The sequence below is a fragment of the Excalfactoria chinensis genome, chromosome Z (assembly GCF_039878825.1).
Source record: "Excalfactoria chinensis isolate bCotChi1 chromosome Z, bCotChi1.hap2, whole genome shotgun sequence".
Lineage (NCBI taxonomy): Eukaryota > Metazoa > Chordata > Aves > Galliformes > Phasianidae > Excalfactoria > Excalfactoria chinensis.
In genome coordinates this window covers 30829547-30850858 of record NC_092857.1, presented here as the reverse complement: position 1 = coordinate 30850858, position 21312 = coordinate 30829547, and the positions used below count along the sequence as shown (strand labels likewise).

Below are 21312 nucleotides of genomic sequence, written 5' to 3'. Positions count from 1 at the left end.
TCTACTTTTTACTACCTTAATGGTAGCCTTAAGTAAGTAAATAAAATACAGCTTTTTTACAGAGAAGATCATTAAAATGAGGAAAAAAACCTAACGCAAGAATGGCATCATTTACTTTTGTCACTCAGAAAATAAAAAAAAAGAATACAAATTTTATTAAGTTTGTAAAATTTACATTGTAAAGTCTGATATTATAAGAATACTAAAGAACTGTCCTTGAATTTTTCCCTTGCTTGCCTTCTAAAGTAAGCTGTAACTTCCTCATTAGGTCAAACATCATGTGATCATAGACTCATAAGATGACTTGGGTTGGAAAGAACCTTAAATATCACCTAGATCCAATTCCCTGCCATGGGCAAGGACACCTCCCACAAGATCAGGTTGCCCACAACTTTATCGTCTCCAGGCTGAACAAAGTGTAGTGGTCCAGCACTCTGATCACCTCTGTGGCCCTTCTCTGGACACACTCCAGCAGCCCCAACTGCGGTCAACAGCCACTGACCACAACCCTCTGGCTACCACAATCCAATCAATTCTTTATCCACCTTTCAAGTCTTTATTTCTCCAATTTACAGATAAGGCTGTGGTATGGGACCACATCAAAAGCCTTGCACAAATCCAGGGAGATGGTAACTGTTGCACTTCCTGTGTCCAACAACAACATTACTTCACTGTAGAAAATCACCAGACTGGAAACGCCCTTGGTAAAATTATGTTGGTGCCTCAGATCATCTCATCTTTCATGTTGCCTTAACATAGCTTCCAGGAGAATCTGTTCCCCAACGAGGCATAGAAGTGACTGGCCTTGGACTCCCCAGGTCATCCTTTCTCCTGTTCTTATTGGGGACTTCACCTGGCAGCCCTGGTGAAGACTGTCTTCACAACCACATAAGACAGTTCTTTCGGGAACTGAGATGCATGTGGTCAAGTTCCATAGACTTAAAAACATTCACTTTCAACAGGTAGTTTCAGACTTGCTCTTTGTTTACAGTGGGTTCACAGTGGCCTGCAGTAAATCACAACCACCAGGTGTTTATTAGTCTGATCCCTAATTGTTACTATACCTCAGAGGCAACAACCCTACTCATCCTTTCCTGCCTATCTCTTCTGAAAAGCTTGTACACCTTAAGTGTCATGCTCCAGTTGTACAATACATAATCATGAACATGTGATGGTAAGTCTTAGTTTTCTAACTGCACTGTGGTTTCCAACCCGTTCTGCTTAATTCTTATGCTGCATGCACTTCAACTGGTCTATCAGCCTTGCTACCTTCTTCAGACAGCTGTCCCAAATTCCTCTGGGACAAATCTGAGATCTTTCCCTAATGCTTCCTAAAGTGACAGTGTTTCCCAGCTCTTCTCAGTCATACTGATGTCTGTTGTTAAAAATGCAAAGATTTAGTATTCAAGTACTTATATTACATTTTCTCATATAATTAATCTTTACTGGTAATTGGTGATATTGTAATGTTGTTTGAAGGTGAAATCTGTTTTGGACAGTCATATTTGGAAAAGCAGTTTCTGGGTACATTTATTCAGTACTCACTCCTATAGAAGTCAGATATATATACTGCATATCCAAATAGTCCTAATAAGCATCCATTCAAAAGAGACAGGACAGGATACTTATACAGTACTATAGTGTTTAACTCCTATGAAATATTTCCTTTCACCACACTCTTTAAATACTAGGAGAAGCTGCTCTCTCATTCTTACAAATCTGAATAAATGATTAATATTAAAAAAAAAAAAAAATTAAAAAGAATATTCCCTGATCTTCCCTTTACGTATTATAGTTTTGAAACTTAAAAGAAAAAAAAAAAAAAATAAAAATAAATCCAGTGTTCTTAGTGAAGCATCTAGAAGATTGCATCTTTACAACGTCACCAACTTTTTTGCTGTAAAGTTCCAGAAAGTTTACCTGACTGATTTCCAAACTGAATTTGGATTTCAAATGTGCTGCTCTTTCTTCTTCAATGTTTTCTTCCAACTGCTTTATTCTGTCTGTAGCTGCCTAGGAGTACATTTTGAAGAAATTTAAGTTCAAACAGATAGTAAACATGACATACAGACTCTTCTTATCACTTAGTATTTTAAGATTCTATATACCAACCCAGTATATCTGAAGTGCACAGGAAACTGTGATTATCCAAGAACTGACCGAAGAAGCATATTAAAATCAGTTTTACAGACCTAAAATATTACATTATTATTTTCTATTCTGCTAATAAATTGATGTAGCACTATATTATTGCTGCACTGTTTTAGAACTAAAAAAAAACTCTGGCTGGAATCAGAAAGTAAAAAGACTGACCTTAAAGATTCTACTGATTACTATTTGCTTTTTACCAGGGTTGTAACCTGAGGCAACACAATTCCATCTTACATTTTCCAAAAAACAATGAAATAACAAGAGAGTATCCATACTTTCAGTAATGAGATGACAAAGTACTGAGAAGACTGAGGATTCCATATGCTACAAACAGTATGTGTTCGTAGTGTCCAATTAAAGTGCCAAGAATACACTGCTTTGCAGGCCTAAATCAGTGAGATTAACTACACCAAAAATCTTTTAAAATTATGTTTCAAAGAGCTAAGAGAGTATTTGTATTGACTCCTAACTATTCTGCTGGTTTTGTCTAGAAAATGTCAGGATATGTATCATCTTTTAACAAATATCCCGACTAATCAAATCAGTCACATTTCATTACAGAACAGAATATCTGTATATGCAAGCACCATTTAAGCAACATGGGATTGTCTGAATTTCACTGTTGAATCTCTGTTGTCCATTCTACCAACATTTAAAGATGACTGCTTGGAATCTACTCTGAAATTTGGATTGGCCACAAAATGTTCAAAAGATAGGCTACTTCCTTACTTAGTTTTTTGGGGGACAGCAGGGTTTTGAGGGGTTTTTTGTTGTTGTTTTTTAAGGGATTTAAACTTTAAAAAAAAAAAAAGTCTTCCGAGTTACATTAAACACAAAAGCAATAACTAGACACATGCATCCAGAAAAAGGTCTGGGCACTGAATTTCATCTGAAAAAATGCTTTTAGCTAAAGCAGTTACTAAAGATCTAATACAAACTCACATGTGAATTTAACTACTCTGTTTTACGCTAATGTTTTCATTTTGATGGATGACATAACTGATAAGGAAGAAAACAACCCAAATTGCTTCAGCATTTCAAGTTAAATTAAGCACACCAAGAAAAAACAATTAATTTAAGAAAATTGTTTACCATAAATGCGTTTCAGGTTGCCTAAATACAATCAATTTTTTTTTTTTTATTTTGGAAATGTAAAATAAATCTGTGAGACTGCACCTTGATTCCAAACATTTAAGAGAAGAGAGAGAAACTTTAACAGATGTTAGAACAAAGCTTCTTGGCAATAAATTTAATGCTTGTTTGTATAATCTCTCTCTCTCACACATACACAAACAAAACAAAAATAAAGGAAAAATTTTCAATATAGATGTTTGTCAGAGGCATACCAAAGAGAAAAGCAGCAAAAGCACAGAGCTTACCAAACCTACTGAAATTCCTGCACAAACTCTTCTCCTACACTTCCATATTTCTAAGACTATCTTCAAAATTTTAAGTCTTGATTTAGTCTTAACAGTTTTACTCCTTCCAAACACCAGCTTTAATCCAGAATTAACAAACTATCGCCTGGATCAGTTTGTAACGAACTCCTTAGCATCCTTCGACAGACTTCAACAACTGCCAATAGAGTGGTTTTACAAACGAATACTGCCCTGCCAGCCAAGTAAAAGTAATTCATGAACAAAAAGTCTTAATAAGATATATTTCATGTTTTTTTCTAGTTATACTGAAACAGTCAGCTGTAATATAACACTGTTTAAGCTTGATTAGAAGAGTAAAGGGAAAAGTGAGGAAGGTACTTATCACAAGTTTTATGTTTAGAAATACAACAGTTTAAAAAAAAAAAGAAAAAGAAAAAGAAAATTTCACCTGAAACATTTCACGATATAGACTCAAGTGTAAAAATTACCTTCCATCTTTGGCTAGTTTGCACAAATTTTTATACCAAACACCAGAATGAAAAGATCGAAAGAAGTGACTGGAGGTTTTTAATTACTTACTAATTCATAAGCTCTGGATTGCATTTGACTACTAGTGTCATATTTTCTGAGAACCAGTCAAGCTGAGAGCTCTGTTCTCTGCCTTTATCTCATTTTCTCTTCAAATGAAACAAGAAAATAACTTTCTGCTCGTTAAAAGACACCACTAGAATCGTTAATTTGTTTCTGCAAATGAGTGCCCTGTGGAACAAAGAGACGGTCCCAGTAATAAAAAATAAAGATAGAGTAAGTAACAGCTTGAATGAGGGTAACTGAAAGAATGAAAAAATGGACCAATCTTATTCTCCAAAACAGACTGCATATGTAGTTCTTAGTATAGAACTTGAAAACTAGAGCACACATAAAGCCAATGTGATGGACACTTAACTGCAAGGGTGAAAGTTATGGTTCAGAGAAAACTTAAACTGCCAGAAATACAGAAATTCATTTATAAAAAATTCTGAAACAATGAAAGATAAGCAAGAGTAAACAGACACCTGTAAGAAGTGCCAACACATCGCGTTTTTGCTGTCTGAGAGCTATTCCACTTAAAAAGACACATTTGTAGATTGTTCGCCTGCTTCCGTTGTCACAAGTTACTGAAGAGTTAACCTGTAGAACTAGGATGCCTACAAAAAGGAAGAACCAGGATATCTTGCAACTTCTCTTCTTGTTTATGAAGTTCATCTTCTGCTTGACTTTTTAAAGTCTTGACTCATATCAGCAGTTTCTTACAACTTCAGTTTTCAAAACCTTTTTTAAATTAGTTTGCTGAAACTTCAGAAAACACAGACCTAGGGAGAGATCTAAAATGTATTTCCTTTCAACATAAGTAACTGCCAGGGACCAGGAAAGAACTACCACTACATTCTCGGCTCGCTAGTAGCCAAAGATGGTGTTTAAGCTACATTCTCCTCATGTCTTGAAAAATTCTTCAAGTAGACTTCAACCTTAGTTTACCAGTATAAGCAACTCTCTTGCATAGAACAGATGTATTCTATTGAATGTATTTTCTACAGAAATGTAAGAGCTTGCAGAAGAAGATTCACCAGTAAATTGGGAAAGTAATGTAGATGTCATCTTGTTTCTGGTATAGAAATGAATATTGTTTCCAGGGTTCTTTGATTTGGTTGCTGCAGCTTCTGGTTCACCATATGGGCCTAATGGAAGGTGTGCCTGCCCGTGGCAAGGGGGCTGCAATGACATAATCTTCAGGGTCCCTTCCAACCCAAACCATTGTATGGTATAACTACTACAGGGTGTTGAAAGGAGAGCTACAAGGGTGATGGACGGTCTTAAGTGCAAGACTCGTGAGGAGCAGCTGAAATCCTTCGGTTTATTCAGCCTAGAGGAGACTAAGTGGGAACCTCATCACAGCCTACAGCTCATTACGAGGGGAGGAGGGCAGTGCTGACCTCTGCTTTCTGGCAACAGAGACAGGATCCAAGGGAACAGCACGAAGCTGCATCAGGGGAGGGTCAGGTTGGGAATTAGGGAAAGGTTCTTCACCAAGAGATGGCGGTCAGGCAGTGGAACAGGCTTCCCAGGACAGTGGCCATAGCAATGAGCCCGATGGAGGAAATTTTCTGGAAAATGCTCTCAGACATAAGAATTGTTTTCTTAGGTAGTTCTGTGTTAAACTGGGATTTGGACTTGATGATCACTGTGGGTCCCTTCCAACTTGGGATATTCTGCGATTCCATATATTTACTAAATTTAAAAGTCACATGTCTGTGAATTAGGAGAAAATCTGTGGGAAAACCAAAAACCTGCAAGAGGTATTTAATCAGAAATTAGCCGATAAGCTTGGGTAAACAGAAAGATTCATCAAATAGAAAGAAATACCACATTTCACTTAGGATACTATCAGGGATTGCTATTTATCTAAGTATACATCAACCACAGAAATTGGACCTGGATTCCAAACTTAGACTAAAGAGGGGGAAAAAAAAAATTAAAAAACCTCAAACACTTCATAGAAAATTGTGTCCATTTCCCCAGTGATGTCTCAAACAGGCTCTGCTAATCCTTATAAGCACTGCATTCCATAGTGCATACTGTTGTCATGCTGTAGCAGAGATAATGATCCACTGTGTATTCTGCAGGAGAAAGAAATGTCAGGAATGAGTCTAATCTGCAACACTACATACATTAAAAACTCCAGAACACGAGCTGGGATGAAAAGGAGTTCCACACACCTTTGTAACAAACAGAAAGATGCAAACCTCTTTTGAATCATGCAAAAGATAGCAGCCAGCCTCCCCTTGCATTCAAAAACTTTACACAATGCCTGTATACAAAGAAGACGCATGAAAACAAATTCTAGAGAACACTTGTGGATCTCAGATATCCAGATTACAGTTTCTCACTTGAAAGTGAAGCAGGAATATTTTCCACTTTAGCATGGATTATTTTTTTTCTAGTAATATATTGCTAGGATGGATTGAAATAAGTGGGTTCTCTGATGAAGCTTTTTTTTGTTAACACTGTATTCAGATGCCCACGTTCACCTGACCTGCAGCATATCTGAAGACAGACAAGTAAGGTACTACACTGAACTCATGCAATTTCCAGTTTCTTCAGATATTCAAGCTGAACAAACATAAAACTCAATTTAAAGAACACAGAACTCACATCTGTTTTCACGACAGCACAGACAGAATTGTGTCTTTTGAGAAAGAGCAAAGAAAAATGGCTACGGAAACTTCTGAGCAAGCTTTAACTTGTAGGCAACCACACTATATGATTAGACTAAGCCCTTAATATTGAGCCACTTTTCCGTTATCCTTTTATATGTAAATACTAATGAGGTTTCTAGGAGATACTTTCCATATGTAACAGACTGCAGTACCATTATCCGAAGTGTCTGCGTGGCTTCCATGTTTCTCAGTTTCCCATCCTTACTGTAAGTACTGCAATATGTGTGAAACTGAGTTACTCCTTCAGAACGTACTGCCCAGTGTCCTATGTGTGCAATGCCACAGCTACTAAAATGAATCCTTTGACATTTGCACTCAGATTAAAACCCTCAGCAAACAACAAAAAAAAACAAATGAGGGGGGGAAAAAGTGTATTTCCAATAGTTATCAAGTTCAGGTAAGTCCTTTTTCCCTCCTCTGCTTCTATTTTGATAACTCCTATTAGATTTTTAGGATACAAAGACTGTTAGGATACTTACATACCTCTATGGCTTTAAGTACACAGCCCCTTATGTGCAATGCTCAGCCAGGATACAGTTTCCAGGGAAGAAAATATATATCAGATCAGAATCATAACTCCCTGTGTGTGCTACCATATTCAGAACAAGATCTTACTTTTTCCAACATAACAGCATTTCCCTACAAATTCTAACTCAAATTAAGAAGTCAGGTCTAAGCACATCTTTGGGAAATACATGCTGACCACTTCCATCTACTGTTAGAAATACTGGTGCCTCTTGATCATGGTAAGGTGGAGCCATCTCCTGTCCAGATAATAAATAACTTATTATTAACTATAAAAGTACTTAACTACAAGCAATTCTTAACCACTGAGGTGAATGTTCTTTCAGCTTTACAGAATGCAGTCTACACTACCAATATTTCCTATAAGGAAATACTATAAATGAAGAGTAACGTATTCCATTGACAAAAGAGTCATATTTGACCTGTGTAACACTGGTGTGGTGGCTATAAAATAATCCATGTGCTTATCTCTAGGAAAAAAGTAAAAACTACTAGAACTGTTAAACAGATATAGCTCGGTTGACTTCAGATAAAGTGCAAACCTAACCCAATCTGCAACTGATTTGCAGTTGGCAAACCCATCTTAATTACTCTCCCTTCCTACAGTACCTTGAGGTGAAAAGGGTATCTCTTCTGGGTCTTATTGTCCATAGTTCATAACATCCTTAAAAGCCCAGTCATCAACACTGTTACGTTATACACGCACAGACAAAATGTGACTTGTTTCTAAATCCTAATAAGATCTACTGAATATTCAGCTTTGGTCTGACAGCGAGTTAAGTGACAAGTCTTCAACCTTTGCTTGAATAACACAATAAAATGTTGGATGATAACAAGGAAGGTCCTCTGTAAAGTGCATAACAGATTCAATCCCATCTCCCTACCCCTTCCCCTTTTCCCTTCCAGTTCTCTCTTGGCACGTGAGGGGTAGCGAGATCAGTGCCCATTCTCCACCAAAAACTGTCACAGAATTATCTCGGTCAATCTATGTCCATGACAGGGGGGCTGTAGGCCTGTGGGCCCCCTGACCCCAAAAATGGGAAACATGCCACTGAAATAAACTAAACTTTGGAGCCACTAAAATGCAGGTTATAAAAGACAGTCATAGTAGCTTGAATTCCTAGATACAAGTTGTGAGGGAGTGTGGTTGAGTGTGTAGACACTGGGAAGTAGAGGCTTCAGTATTAGTGAGCCATGAAGGAGAGTGAAAACAAAAAGGATTTCAAATTTTAACCAGTGGTACTGTTAACCAGCTGTGGAACGTGTCCTTTCTGATACTGTTTGAAGCTTCATCAGCGCTTTCCTGCGAGACCTATATAACTTACCCAGTACTGCAATTTGGTTAGCTTTGTCTGTTTACAGTTTTGCTTTTATCTGACATTCAGTTTCTCAATTCGCTAACTTGTATACAGTAAGAACTTTAGCACATTCACAGCTTTATTATTACATGTACTTTATTATTACATATACTTACACTTTCTGTAAATACAGAGGTGGACCATCACTCAAACAAGTTATCTTCCCAGTCATTTTCCCATTACAGCAGCATTACCAAAGTAATGCAAGACTACATGTTCAGCAGCATATTAAAAGGTCTACAGACTTAAAGGTAAGGAATGTAGAAGACCCACTGAAAGCTAAAGGACTGACCTTTTTTGGCAACACACTCCAAGTATCTGAAATACAGCAATACAGTCAAAGTCTCAGAAATAAGATGATCTGAGTTATGGGACATTTTTCAAGACTTAAGAGAAAGGCTTAAAAACCTTGACAGACCTTGAACTCCAACTTACTGAGAGTCAGCAACCTTAAAAAAATATAGAAAATCACTACATTTCCATGAACAAGACAGAGTTTGAAATTTATGAAATAATAATTCTCTTTTTCATTATAAATATCCACATTCCTCTTTCGTTCCCTGTTCATCAAATAGTTTTCCTACTCAGCTTTTTGGCAGCCAGACACACTACAAGAAACACTGTTTTTATATACAAATTGCTTTATATTAATGAAGAAATCATCCTTCCAGAGTAGTGGCACAAAGGGCAAAAATAAAAGACTCTGGTTCCAGAAAATTAACTTTCATAAGTAGTAGGATCTTTATGAGTTCAATACAAATACATCAAGAATTTGACTAGTCTCGGGCTGAAGGAACAGAACAATAACAATAATTTCTGTTTTTTTCTGGTGGAGTATGTGTTCAGATGGACCCCAGATCATGCAGTAACACACAACATTTGGTACTGCTGCAAGCTAGAAAGCTAGCAGGTTAGATACTGTACCGACAGTTATCTCGCAACAGAAAAATTGTAATTTTCCTATCTAGACTTCCTATCTAGACTAATCATTCCTATCAATGCTTATTCCAGAAGCTAGAAATATACTCCTGAAACTAGAAGTGTATTTATTCAAATCATGTTCAGAATAATAATGGAAGGATAAATACCTAAGGAACATTTAAAAAAAAAAAAAAAAAAAGAGGGGGAGGAGGTAAGAATTTGCTCCTTTCTTTCTATTACAGTGTAATACATATAATCTTTTCTAAGAACGTCAAAAATGACCCTTAAATTTTTTTTTTATTTCCATTCATTACAGCAACAAGTATTTTTTAATGGACTTCTCTCTTATGTCCAGCAGAGGGTAGTAAACAGCTTTGCAAACTGAGAAGCTTCATCCTAACTGTATATGAAGAGGCAGTGTACAGCAAAAGATTAAAGGATTACCTTTAAATTAGAACAACCCTATTCTCCACACAAACCACCCTAAGATGATCAATGTCATCAGAAAAACTGAAGTACACATCTCCTATTTAAATAGCAATAACTTCTGAGACCATTTTCCCACTTAACATTTTTAAAAAAGTAATCCATAACATGATGACAGATTAACAAGCAGAGGACTACTACATGAAAAAATATATCATTTCCTGTTTGAGGTGTACTACTTCAAGGCTTCTGAATAGAAATCCACCTCAAATATAAACATTCAACATTATCGGTAAATATAACATCAGTAATTAAACCACAGCTTTAAATACAGGTTGACTGTCAGAACATTATCAGAAATACCTGTATTTCTAATAGGTAACACTTATTCCCTGAGGAGTTTAAGACTGACACAGAACCTTGTAAAAATATTACAGAACTGCTGGAAAACTTGAACATCTTTGCACGTAGTGAAAACTACTGCTGAGACTTTATTGCCCTTCTCTAATGCCTCTTTCACAATACACACGAATAACGTGGTAACTGAAAATATGATGCTCAGAAGCTATCATGCTATCAAGGCAGCTGCTTACGGGAGAGAGAAATTCTATAGATAGCATAAATCTCAACAATCTCCAGGCTTCACAGAAGCACCTAAGGGTACATGGGAATACAGCATACCCTTTTAAAAGGGTATGGTCCTTTCCTTCCATTAATTAGTAGGGAAAGTGGTGCTCACTTCTCCTTCCTTTAGCCAACAGCTCTGTCCTTGTATATCTCTGCATTACTTCCTACACAATTTCCAAGGAGAAAGCTCCAGAAGCCACACTATAGTTGAAGAGCATATCTGGTCTTTTCTGTTGAGGTCCCTCCACTCTGCTTCTTCATGAAGGAAAGATAATAACTCTACCTGATTATGTTCCAGAATGCAAGAGAATAAGCAGAATGACAAATGTATAAATCAAGAAAGGCTTTGAACAAGAAAGGCTACAAATTAGACTTCAAGCTCTGTTAATACTAAACTGGTTCCCAGTATACTTAGTTTTTTGAGGAGTGGATTATGGCTGAAAGGGCAACTTAAAATAAGTTTTATCAGTCTCAGTTCTAACATTCAGAAACTTTGAGTTGGTAGCCATTCATGATCACAAAAGAGGCAGAATAAAGATTGCTCAACAAACAGGGATGCACAGTAGTATTTTGTGTAACACAAATAAGGTTCCTGACACAAACCCTAGAATTTTGAGTCCACCACCCAGTATGAGGTCTCCAGGTAGCAATAAGTTAGATAAGCAAAAAACTCAAAACATCTAGTGCTTCTACTTCTTAAAGCACAAAGGTGTTTTGTTTGGTTTTTCCCAGATATTCTTACTAATCTCTCTGATTTTAAGCATAGAATGGTAGGTCCTTTCACACATTCACACATTTGAAATTTACTTTTATGACAGTGAGATGCAAGTTTACCAGAGCATATGCACTGCAGCTTAATTTACTTTTCACTACTATTATACACATGGACTTGTGCTCATTTGCTTAAACCCTCCTATGCAAGAGCATTTATCACACTCCTTCCTTCATCACTGCTTAAACGCCTACAGTTGGAAGTATCACAAGAATACTTTCTCTGTAGAGTAGGTTGTTTTCTAACTAGATTATAAAGGGATCACTACATTGATTCAAATAAAATTTAAGCCATAATCAAGTTATCTCAGCTGATTTTGGTTAACAGACAGGGTTCCATGATTAAACCTCTACCACATAGTTACATATTTGAGGATCTGAGCACTTCCTCTTAAATTTACAGATGGCAAATACACCCAAATAAATTAATTAAAGAGAGAAAACATTGCCTGCCTTATTCTTCATTTCAGCTCATGATTTCTATGTTAATGCTGTATGTCCTGAAATCACACACACACACACACAAAAGAAAAAGCCTTCATGAAAGCCCTTTGAAGCAAAAAGTCTTTGTTTTAAAACTGCTATTCAAATTTCATACTACTTTCCACCTGAACACAATTCTGTCTAGGCCAATATGTAACACCTTGCAATAGCCAGAAATAGATTTCTTATAGATCTTTGAGGGTACAAATGTCTACTTCGTTCATCAATAAGCAGTGCTTTTAGTTGACAAGCTTTAACGTTCCCTGCAGTAATTTTCATTTGTACTTCACCTTTACTGCAGTGTTCTAGCTTTCTAGCAACCAATTCTTTAAATGTGTTCTTTGCTTTTAAGGAGGAAAACAAGAAAAAATAAACGCAGCCAAAAAACTCTGTATCACATTATCCTTAAAGACTCCTACTGTTCCACAGGTGCCAATGTTTTAAACTTAGTCATAGAAAAGATCTAAAACTATCATTGGTAGGAAACTTATACCAGGATAAAGCATAATCTGATTACTATGCTTTTTAGCAGTAAAAAACGTTTTGTCAAGAATCTCTTGGTTCTGATCACACATTCAGACAGCAGTTACCATAAAACTTAGATGAACGAAATAGAGAAACTTTGCAAATAGCATTGTAGCGAAAGAAACACATTTAGAAGGCACTAGTTCAAAAAGCTTGAGCCTTCTCAGTAACAGGTATCACTCTACATACAAAATAAAACTACCTTCAGCATTTAGAAAGAGATGGGAGTGCTGTAAAACACCACTGTGATATGTGGTTCTCTCTACCTAGTATACCATCTGGGGCACCTTTCTCAAGTCTAGTATATTTCCCAATTCAAGTTACTTATTCTCAAAGCTTGTGCCAAAAAAAAAAAAAAAAAAAAAAAAAAAAAACCTAAGCAGAAAAGAACAGAAGAGTAATTTGAGAGAATGTAAAGAAAATAAATGATTCCTGATCTTAGCCTTATCTTCATGCTCATTTAACTTTTTTCCCATCTGCTGTTCAAACACCAGTCTCAAGTGAGACACACACAGTAAGTGGCAACGGTCTATTCACTCTGCTCTGCAAAAACGGATGTTCAACGTTTAGTCAGTTCAGTAAACAGAAATCACCAGAAAACTGAGAGAGGTTTAATCCCACCAAAATAAAAGAGCTTCATTGTTTCTTGAAAGTAATAGCAGTAACCAAAAAGAATTACTTTGAGTTCTTTTTTAAGTCGTTCCTCTTGTTCAGCACTGTATTCAAGCTTATGTACTTGACGAGTAAGCAGTTCACAACACTCACAATGTTCCAGCTCCATATCTTTCATTTTCTTACTTAAGTTTTGCAGTGCACTATTCTGCTTCTAGATTAAAAAAAAAAAAAAAAAAAAAAAAAAAAAAAAGACAGAAAAGAGAGAATAATACTTTTATTAAAGTATTATAATAATAATGAGCTTAAAAACGGAACACTTTGGGGCCAGAGACTGAATTAGAACCATTTATTAAAATCCAGCCTGTTCTGTCAACAGAACTACTTGCCCAAGAACATATAAGTTCTTCATTCACCACCAGGAAAAACACACTGGTTCAAATAATCAGCATATATGTGACGTTCTACAATCATACTTAAAAAAAGAGAGAATTCGCCACAGGAAACTTTAAATAGTAAAGGGCTACTCTTCCAATCTCTTCTATCATCCTACCAAATGTCAGTGATGGGAAGAAAGCATACAATTGCGCTGGACAAAAGGATACATACAGACAGGAAATTTTATTTTGCTTTGGTTTTAATTAATAGAACTTGAAATCAAATCAGATGTTTTCAGAATTAGTTACTTCCATAAACTTAAAATGTTCTTTTTTTTCTAATCTTAGGAAGATATTTGTCCAGAAATTGGATTACTTTAAACAATTACGTATGAGATCTACAAAGTAGCTGTCAATAAAGATACTATTCCCTATTTAAATTTCTGCATTCAAAAGATGAGAGAAGGGATGGAGTGGGATAATTAACAGCACTACTGCACTCTACAACTCCATGGAGTCACTGCTACCAAATCCACTTCGACACCACAGCTGTCTGGGAGAAAAGTAGCCAAATAATGAACTCCTAGTAGTCTAACACATACTTAAAGTGGAGATCACAGAAGTCTCAGAATTAACAGCTTTAGTCTAGTGGACAGGAATAAGCTTTCTCATAACCAGGATTCAGGAACAAGCTATAAATCCAGTGATTTAGCTGGAGAACCTTTGGAGACCTAATTTGTTAAAATGGCTTTCTGTGCAAAACACAGAAAGATTACATTAAGTCCTCTTGCTCATTTAATCCTATTCAATATCATGGCAAGAGACATTGTGTGAAAATAAACCAGAGCTATTCAGCTGTTCTGCAAACTCTGCCATTATTTCTACATCACATATTCTTGTTCCGAGAAATTACTCATCATAAAGCATATCCCTAGCATGGAGAAAGAGAAGGACAAAATGAATTATTCATACAGAATGATTTTTTTTTTAAGAATGAAGTCTAACAGAACCACATTTACACACAAAGACCAAATAAATACAAGTTGTTTCCAAAGTCTAGAAAAGGATTTCAGATGTTCCTCTGTACTGAAGGTAGAAAGTTTTGACCATTCAAACATGACAATAAGGAAATCATGACCACTCTACGATGCTAAGTTAACTGCTAATTTAAAAGTACGTTTATTTTGCCTCTTCATTCACATGCATGCACTATCATTTGACTTTTTTTGCATCCTCCCAGAAGATAACAAGGAACATCTATATGAAACATAAATTATCAATGGAAACCTAGAGTAAATTCAATATTGCAAAAACACCAGCCCTAGAAATAAATTAAACTAATCCTCAACTGTCTCCTCCTACTGTATCAGAGCAAAAAAGAGAAGTTTAATACACAATTACTCAACACTTTCTTCACATTGAAAACCTGTATCTCTTTGGGTACATATTTGACTATGTAAAAAATATCCACATATGCTCACATAGCATGTACACACAAAAGGCACACAAATAAACATCACTGACTAATTTTTAATGCACGTATAAACAACATGATTGCACAGGAAATTTAAGAAAAACACTCTGGAGTGCTTCTGGGAAATATTTTTATCTTCTGGCTAACCACAAGGTGATGCTATTGCACTTATTATTGAACTCCAAAGCTTTCTTACACTATGAAGCAGGTGAGCTGTAAAGTATAATCAATAGAGCACATCAAAGAGCCCGTTACAAATCAGACAGGATCACGTTCACTCCAGTCAGCATAACCTTTGTGAATTTCAGCAAAGCTTTTGACACTGCATCTCACAGTATCCTTCAGGACAAAATGTCTAGCATACAGCTAAACATAAATGTTATCCACAGCTGCACAACGACATGTCATGTTCAGAGTTATAGCAAATGGGTGGTGACCGTCAAGCTGGTGGCCAGTAACTACTGTGGTTCTGCAGGGCTCCATTTTGGGGGTCAGTTCTCTTAAATCTCTTCTTAAATGACTTGGATGCAGGAGCTGAGGATATATTATGCTAAGTAAGCTAGTGGATGAATAGATTAGGAGGCTATGTCGATTCCCCAGAGGGTAGAAAGGCCTTGCAGAGAAACCCTGACAACTTCAAAGGCTAGCAGTCACCAATCACATGGAGTCCAACAAGAATAAGTGCTGGATTCTGCATGTGGGATGGGACAGCCCTGAATTTATGTACAGTCTAGGTGACAGGAGTCTGCAGAGCAGCTCCATGGAAAGAGCTCTGGGGGCTCTGGTTGACAGCAAGCTAAAGATGAGTCAACAGTTGTACCTGGCAGCCATTCCTGTACCCTGGAGCGCATCAGACCCAGCACTGTCAGCTGACTGAGGAAAGAGACTTCTCAGCGCTAATGCAGCCTCACCTCAAGCACTGAGTGCAGCTTACAGAGCACCACAAAACAAGAAAGACATTAAGCTCTTAGAGAGCAACCAAAGGAAGGCAACAATGCCCTCAAAATATGGTTTGAATATGGGGTAGAGGAAGGATTTGGACTCGGTGATCCCTGTGAGTGCCTTTTGATTCACTGTAGAAACATTTCAATAGATTAAGCTGACTTCATTTTCATGTCCACCTCAGGATTTCCACAATTTCAGAATCACACTTTATTAGGTGCAACTTTTCCAAGAAGGATTGGCATGCATACTTAGAATCTCTTTAATTTGTACCAAGTAAGACCAAAACTAAACAAAATCACACAAAGCTCTGTAATCATCCTCCGCAACCAGGTCTCTCAAATGTTGAGATAGCAATACGGAGTGTCATGGTTTTAAGATTTTTGTTGTTGATATTCCACATCATAACATCATGTAGTGCACTGGGAGTTAAAGAATTAATGCTCCAGTTCCATGGATTGCCAAGAGCTCTGAGGTCCTGGTTCTCAGAGGAGAACAACAACTACATGTCCCAGAAGACCTTCAGTGTTCCATTTCTGTTTTCTATTTAGAAGGAAAGATAAAACAGCTCACGAGTCACAAGACTGCCCCTTCTTTTAGTGCTTGTCTCTGCAGTGTGTGCTCCCTAGACATCTTGCCTTCAGTGTTACAGTAAGACCTTCCCTCTTTAGTCACTCTCAATTTATTTGATTTACACAATTCCAAGTATATTTTAATATATTGTGTTATCATGCATTCCACTATTGTATTTAGTAAATTAGTTTATTAATTTTCCGCCTTAGCTCATTGCTGCTGTTTTGTCTTCAGGCCCATCTCCATACCTTTTTCTTACCCCCCGTTCCCCTGTCTCAGGGTGGGGGTCCGTGGGCCCCTTTGGCCCATTAGTCACAGAACCAGCCCAAAACCAGGCTGAACTTTTGACACAGCACAACTCCTTCAGCAAGCATAAGGACAAATATATTATACAGCCTCATCACTTGACTTCTAAATTGGCTCTAATTGCACCTTTCTTATTACATCCTGCTTTCAAATAATCAAAAAGAAAGTTCACAGTACTCATGGAATAGGTGTAATTCAGCAATTTGCTCCACTCTTATTTTTTTAATAGACACTCCTATGGATACAGTATAGAATCTGATAAACAGCATCATAATGTACTATAAGAGATAACTTTGCTGTCAGAACATAGCTTCCAAGCTGCCAGGCAAGGGTTGTTTAGTATCACCTGGGAAGACTGGGACTGGGAGCTAATTTTCCACAGCTTGACCAGCACCCAGTTCAACTTAGTCAAGTTTCACATATTTTAAAGGAAGTTACAAATAATAAAATGGAAGAACATTTTTTAAAAAAACCCTCCGGCTGAATAACAGAAAATGAATCTCTAAGTAGCAACTTGTTTTCTGCATCAGTCGCTGTTATGAGTAAATGGCTATCTAGTCTACCAGAGCCTTTGCCCTACCCTTCTTTTAAAGCATGAATATTACAACATCCTGAACTCTAGAAGACAAACCCAGAGAGATCATCAAGTAAAACTCCTGGCTCCATCCAGGATCATCCAAAATTCCAACTCCTACTTTTAAGAGCACTGTCCAAACACTTCTTATATTTCAGTAGGCTTAGTGCCAAGGCAACCCATTTGTCATGTTTCTTATACCACCAAAACAGTTCATACCGCACATGATGTCATGATGTAGAATATTGACAGCACAAAACCATGACACCATTCCAGTGCCCCATCACTGTCTTGGTGAAGAACCTTTTCTTAAACCCCAACCTGACCCTCTCTCAAGGCATCTCCACACAGTTCACTCAGCTCCTGTTGCTGTCACAAGAGATCAACACCTGCCTCTCCATTCTGTGTGAAATGGGGGCCTACTACTTTGAGGACTCCCCTCAGCCTCTTCTTATCCAGACTGAAACAAACCAAAGGACATGGGTAACTCCTCCTACATCTACCCTGAGGGACCTGGGCATCCTGGTGGACAACAGGTTGGCCATGAGCCAGCAGTGTGCCCTCATGGCCAAAAATACCAATGTCATATTGGAGTGCACTAAAAAGGTCAAATGAAGTGATCCTCCCCCTCTACTCTGCCCTGGTAAGGCCTCAGCTGGAGTACTGGGTCCAGTTCTGGGCTCCCCACTACAACAGGGGAAACAGACAGAAACTGGAGCATAGGAAGTTCCACACAAATGTGCACAAGAACTTCTTCACAGTGAGGGTGACGGAGCACTGGAACAGGCTGCCCAGGGCCTTCTGGAGATACTCCTTCTCTCCTTCCCTGGAGATATTCAAGACCTGCCTGGATGCCTACCTATTTGACCTGGTGCAGGGAACCTGCTTTGGCAGTGGGGTTGGACTCAATGATCTCTGGAGGTCCCTTCCAACTCCTACAATTCTGCGATACCCTCTAGACCCTTCACTGTCTTCAAAGCCCTCTCTTAGATGCTCTCTAATAGCAGTTAAAATACCTGTTCACTTTTCCTCAACTGGTGTTGCTATACTGCTGAGGCATAAGGTGATTCAATTTTCCATTATAGACGTTAAAATGATTAAACTGTAATTATGTAACTGTTAGTATCCCAGAGGTACACATTAATGGTTGAGCATGTTAACATCTCCACAGCTTAATATTACTACATTTCTTTGAAATATAATTACTTTGAATTGCTTGATAATGAAAAAAGTATAAAAAGTATTAAAATCATAAACATCTAAGGGGTTTATGCATGCCACTGCAACCCAACTTAGAAAGCAACTTTCCAGAAATACATAGAAACTAATTACCTGAAGAACAAAAATTCCCAGTATAAGACATGATATATCACTTCTGAACACTAAATGATTATCTTTTTTTTCCTACCTGAATTTCCAACAGCATAAGTTCTTTCTACCAATGTTAAGGTCACAGAAATTTTAAGACCTCACTGACATTTACCACAGTCTTCTTATGTTGCTCAGCGTGAATAACATACAACACACATTTGGAAATCCCACTATCACAGTCTGGGTTCTGTGAGTGTGTTATCTCCATACTGTACATGTGATTTTTGTACTTAGAGGCAAAAGACAGACTTAGGGAGGTAAAAGGAAAACTGACTTGGAAGTCAGGTCTTAGGCTTCTCTGGTTCTTCTAGCTCAGCTTTAAACTATATACAGGATAAGTGGGCCTCACCGACACTGCACACTGTTATCTTGGCTTAGTCACTTAACATGAAACCAGCTATGTCACATTCCAGCAAAGCAGGAAAGTCTGCAAAACAGTACATAACCTTATATAGTTATACTCTTCAGAAAAAATACTGCAACATTTATCTATCATGAAGATTTCTCTTCCAGAAAAAATCCCAATCCACTACTCAACCTTTTGCACCAAAAAAGGTTCTAAGCATTATCTCATGCAATTCATCTTCAAAACTATTCATAGTTCATACCTGCAAAACGCTTTCTAGTTCACCTCTTTCCTTCAGAAGCAATTCATATTCATCCTTGTGTGTTCTGAGAATATCATCCTTTTCACTTGCAAGTTTTTGTTGTTGTTCTTTCCACTTCTGTTGAGCAATATGAAATGTCTTCTCAGACTCCACCAGTCTCTGCTGAAGCTGCTCATTGAGCGCTATTGTTTACAGAAAAAGAGAAAGAAAGAAGACAATACTACTGCTAAGCGTGTTCAGGAAAAAAAAAATAAAAAAAAATAAAAATAAATAAATAAATAAAAATTAAAAAAAAAAAAAACTGTGTTGGTTCTTCTACATATTGTAATATTCTCTAGAAAATTACAACAAATGTTTCTAGCACAGGACAGCATCACCTACACTATAAAAAGGAAAAAAAATCGAGGCTTGTAGCTTCTTTCTCATAAGGACATAAGAATGCTCTCAGAGATTTTTATGAATTGAAACTCTTCTCCGTTTTTCTACATTTCTAACTGATTTGTGTCTCTACCATTTAACTCTGAGTTCAGTTAAACACTGTTAAAGACCATAAAAATATGCACTCACCTAATGGAAGGACCCACCCTGGTGAGGCCACATTTAGAATACTGTGTCCAGTTCTGGGCTCCCCAGTTCAAAAAAAAAAAAAAAAAAACACAGGAGTTTTCTAGAAGGAGTCCAGAAGCCCAAAAATATGATGAAAGAAGACTTAGAGGGATCTGATAAATGTTTATAAATAACTAAAGGGAGGCAAGAGGTAAATGGATGAGGCCAGGCTCTTCACAGTGGTATGTTGCGACAGGACAAGAAGTAATGGCCTAAAACTTGAACATAGGAAATTCCATACAAACATGCAAAAGAACTTCTTTATGATAAGGGTGACTGAGCAATGGAATAGGTTGCAAAAAGAAATTGTGGAGTCTCCTTGTATGTAGATACTCAAGACCTGTCTGAACACCCACCTGTATGACTTATTGTAGGTTACTTTCTTTAGTGGGGTGATTGAACTAGATAATTTCTCAAGGTCTCTTCTAACTGCTGCAGTACTGATTCTGTGACTATAGGAAAACTGCTGAGTGAAGCCACTGACACAGTGGAGGGAAGGGATGCCATCCAGAGAGGGCAGGTTTGAGTGGTGGGACTCTACAAGCCCTATGAACTCCAAGAAGATTAAGTGCAAGGTCCTGCATCTGGATCATGGCAATCCCAAGTACAAACAGGCGGGGCAATGGTGATGACAAGATTTTAAGCAGCCCAGCAAAGAAAGACTTGGGGCTATTGGCAGACAAAAGAAATGAACATGAATCAACAATGCACAGTAGCAGCCCAGAAACCCAGATGTATTCTGGGCTGCATCAAAAGAAGCATAGCTAGCAGATATAGAGAAGATTTTTCCCTTTCCACTCTGCTTTCACGAAACTTTGCTTGCAGTACTGCGTTCAGCTCTAAGGGGCCCCTAATATAAGAATGAAATAGATCTGCTGGAAGAGTCCAAAAGAGAGTTCCAGTGATAATCAAAGAGCTACAGCACCTCCTCTCCTGAAAAGAGAATGAGTTGGTCTTGTTCAGCATGGAGGAAGAGAAGGCTGTGAGGAGATCTTGCTACAGCCATCCAGCATTGTCATGGTTTTACGAGTTTTGGTTATCAGTATTCCACATCATAACATCATGTAGCGCACTGGGAGTTAAAGAGTTAATGCTCCAGTTCCAGGTACCTATCCCAGAAGAGAAGAACTACATTCCCCAGTCCCATACCTGGATTCTGCATTCAGAGAAGTTATAAAATCCCTGGAAGTCACAGGACCTGGCTCTTCTCCCCAGCTGCACATCTTGCCTCAGCATTACTGGTCTAAGGTCTTCAGTTTTCAGACACGGTCATTTAATTTATTAGTTTCAATTCTGATTATACTGTATTAAGTGTGTTATCTTGCATTCTGATATCTTATTTAGTAAATTAGTTTGTTTCTCCTCAGATCATTGCTGCTGTTTTGTTTCAGGCCCATTTCTCCATCTTTTTCCCATAACCCTTTCCGAGGCACAGATCCGTGGGTC

General features: G+C 37.6%; 1 protein-coding gene across 1 annotated transcript in view; it reads right to left on the bottom strand.

Annotated features, from left to right (window-relative positions):
- CCDC171 (coiled-coil domain containing 171) overlaps positions 1 to 21312 on the bottom strand; it is a 159500-nt gene that overhangs the window by 128316 nt on the left and 9872 nt on the right. The window contains exons 5-7 of the mRNA XM_072359639.1: positions 19261 to 19442; positions 13103 to 13249; positions 1921 to 2013 (exon numbers count right to left, since the gene is read on the bottom strand). Of these exons, the coding sequence (XP_072215740.1) occupies positions 1921 to 2013; positions 13103 to 13249; positions 19261 to 19442 (422 nt within the window). The remainder of the gene's footprint in view (positions 1 to 1920; positions 2014 to 13102; positions 13250 to 19260; positions 19443 to 21312) is intronic.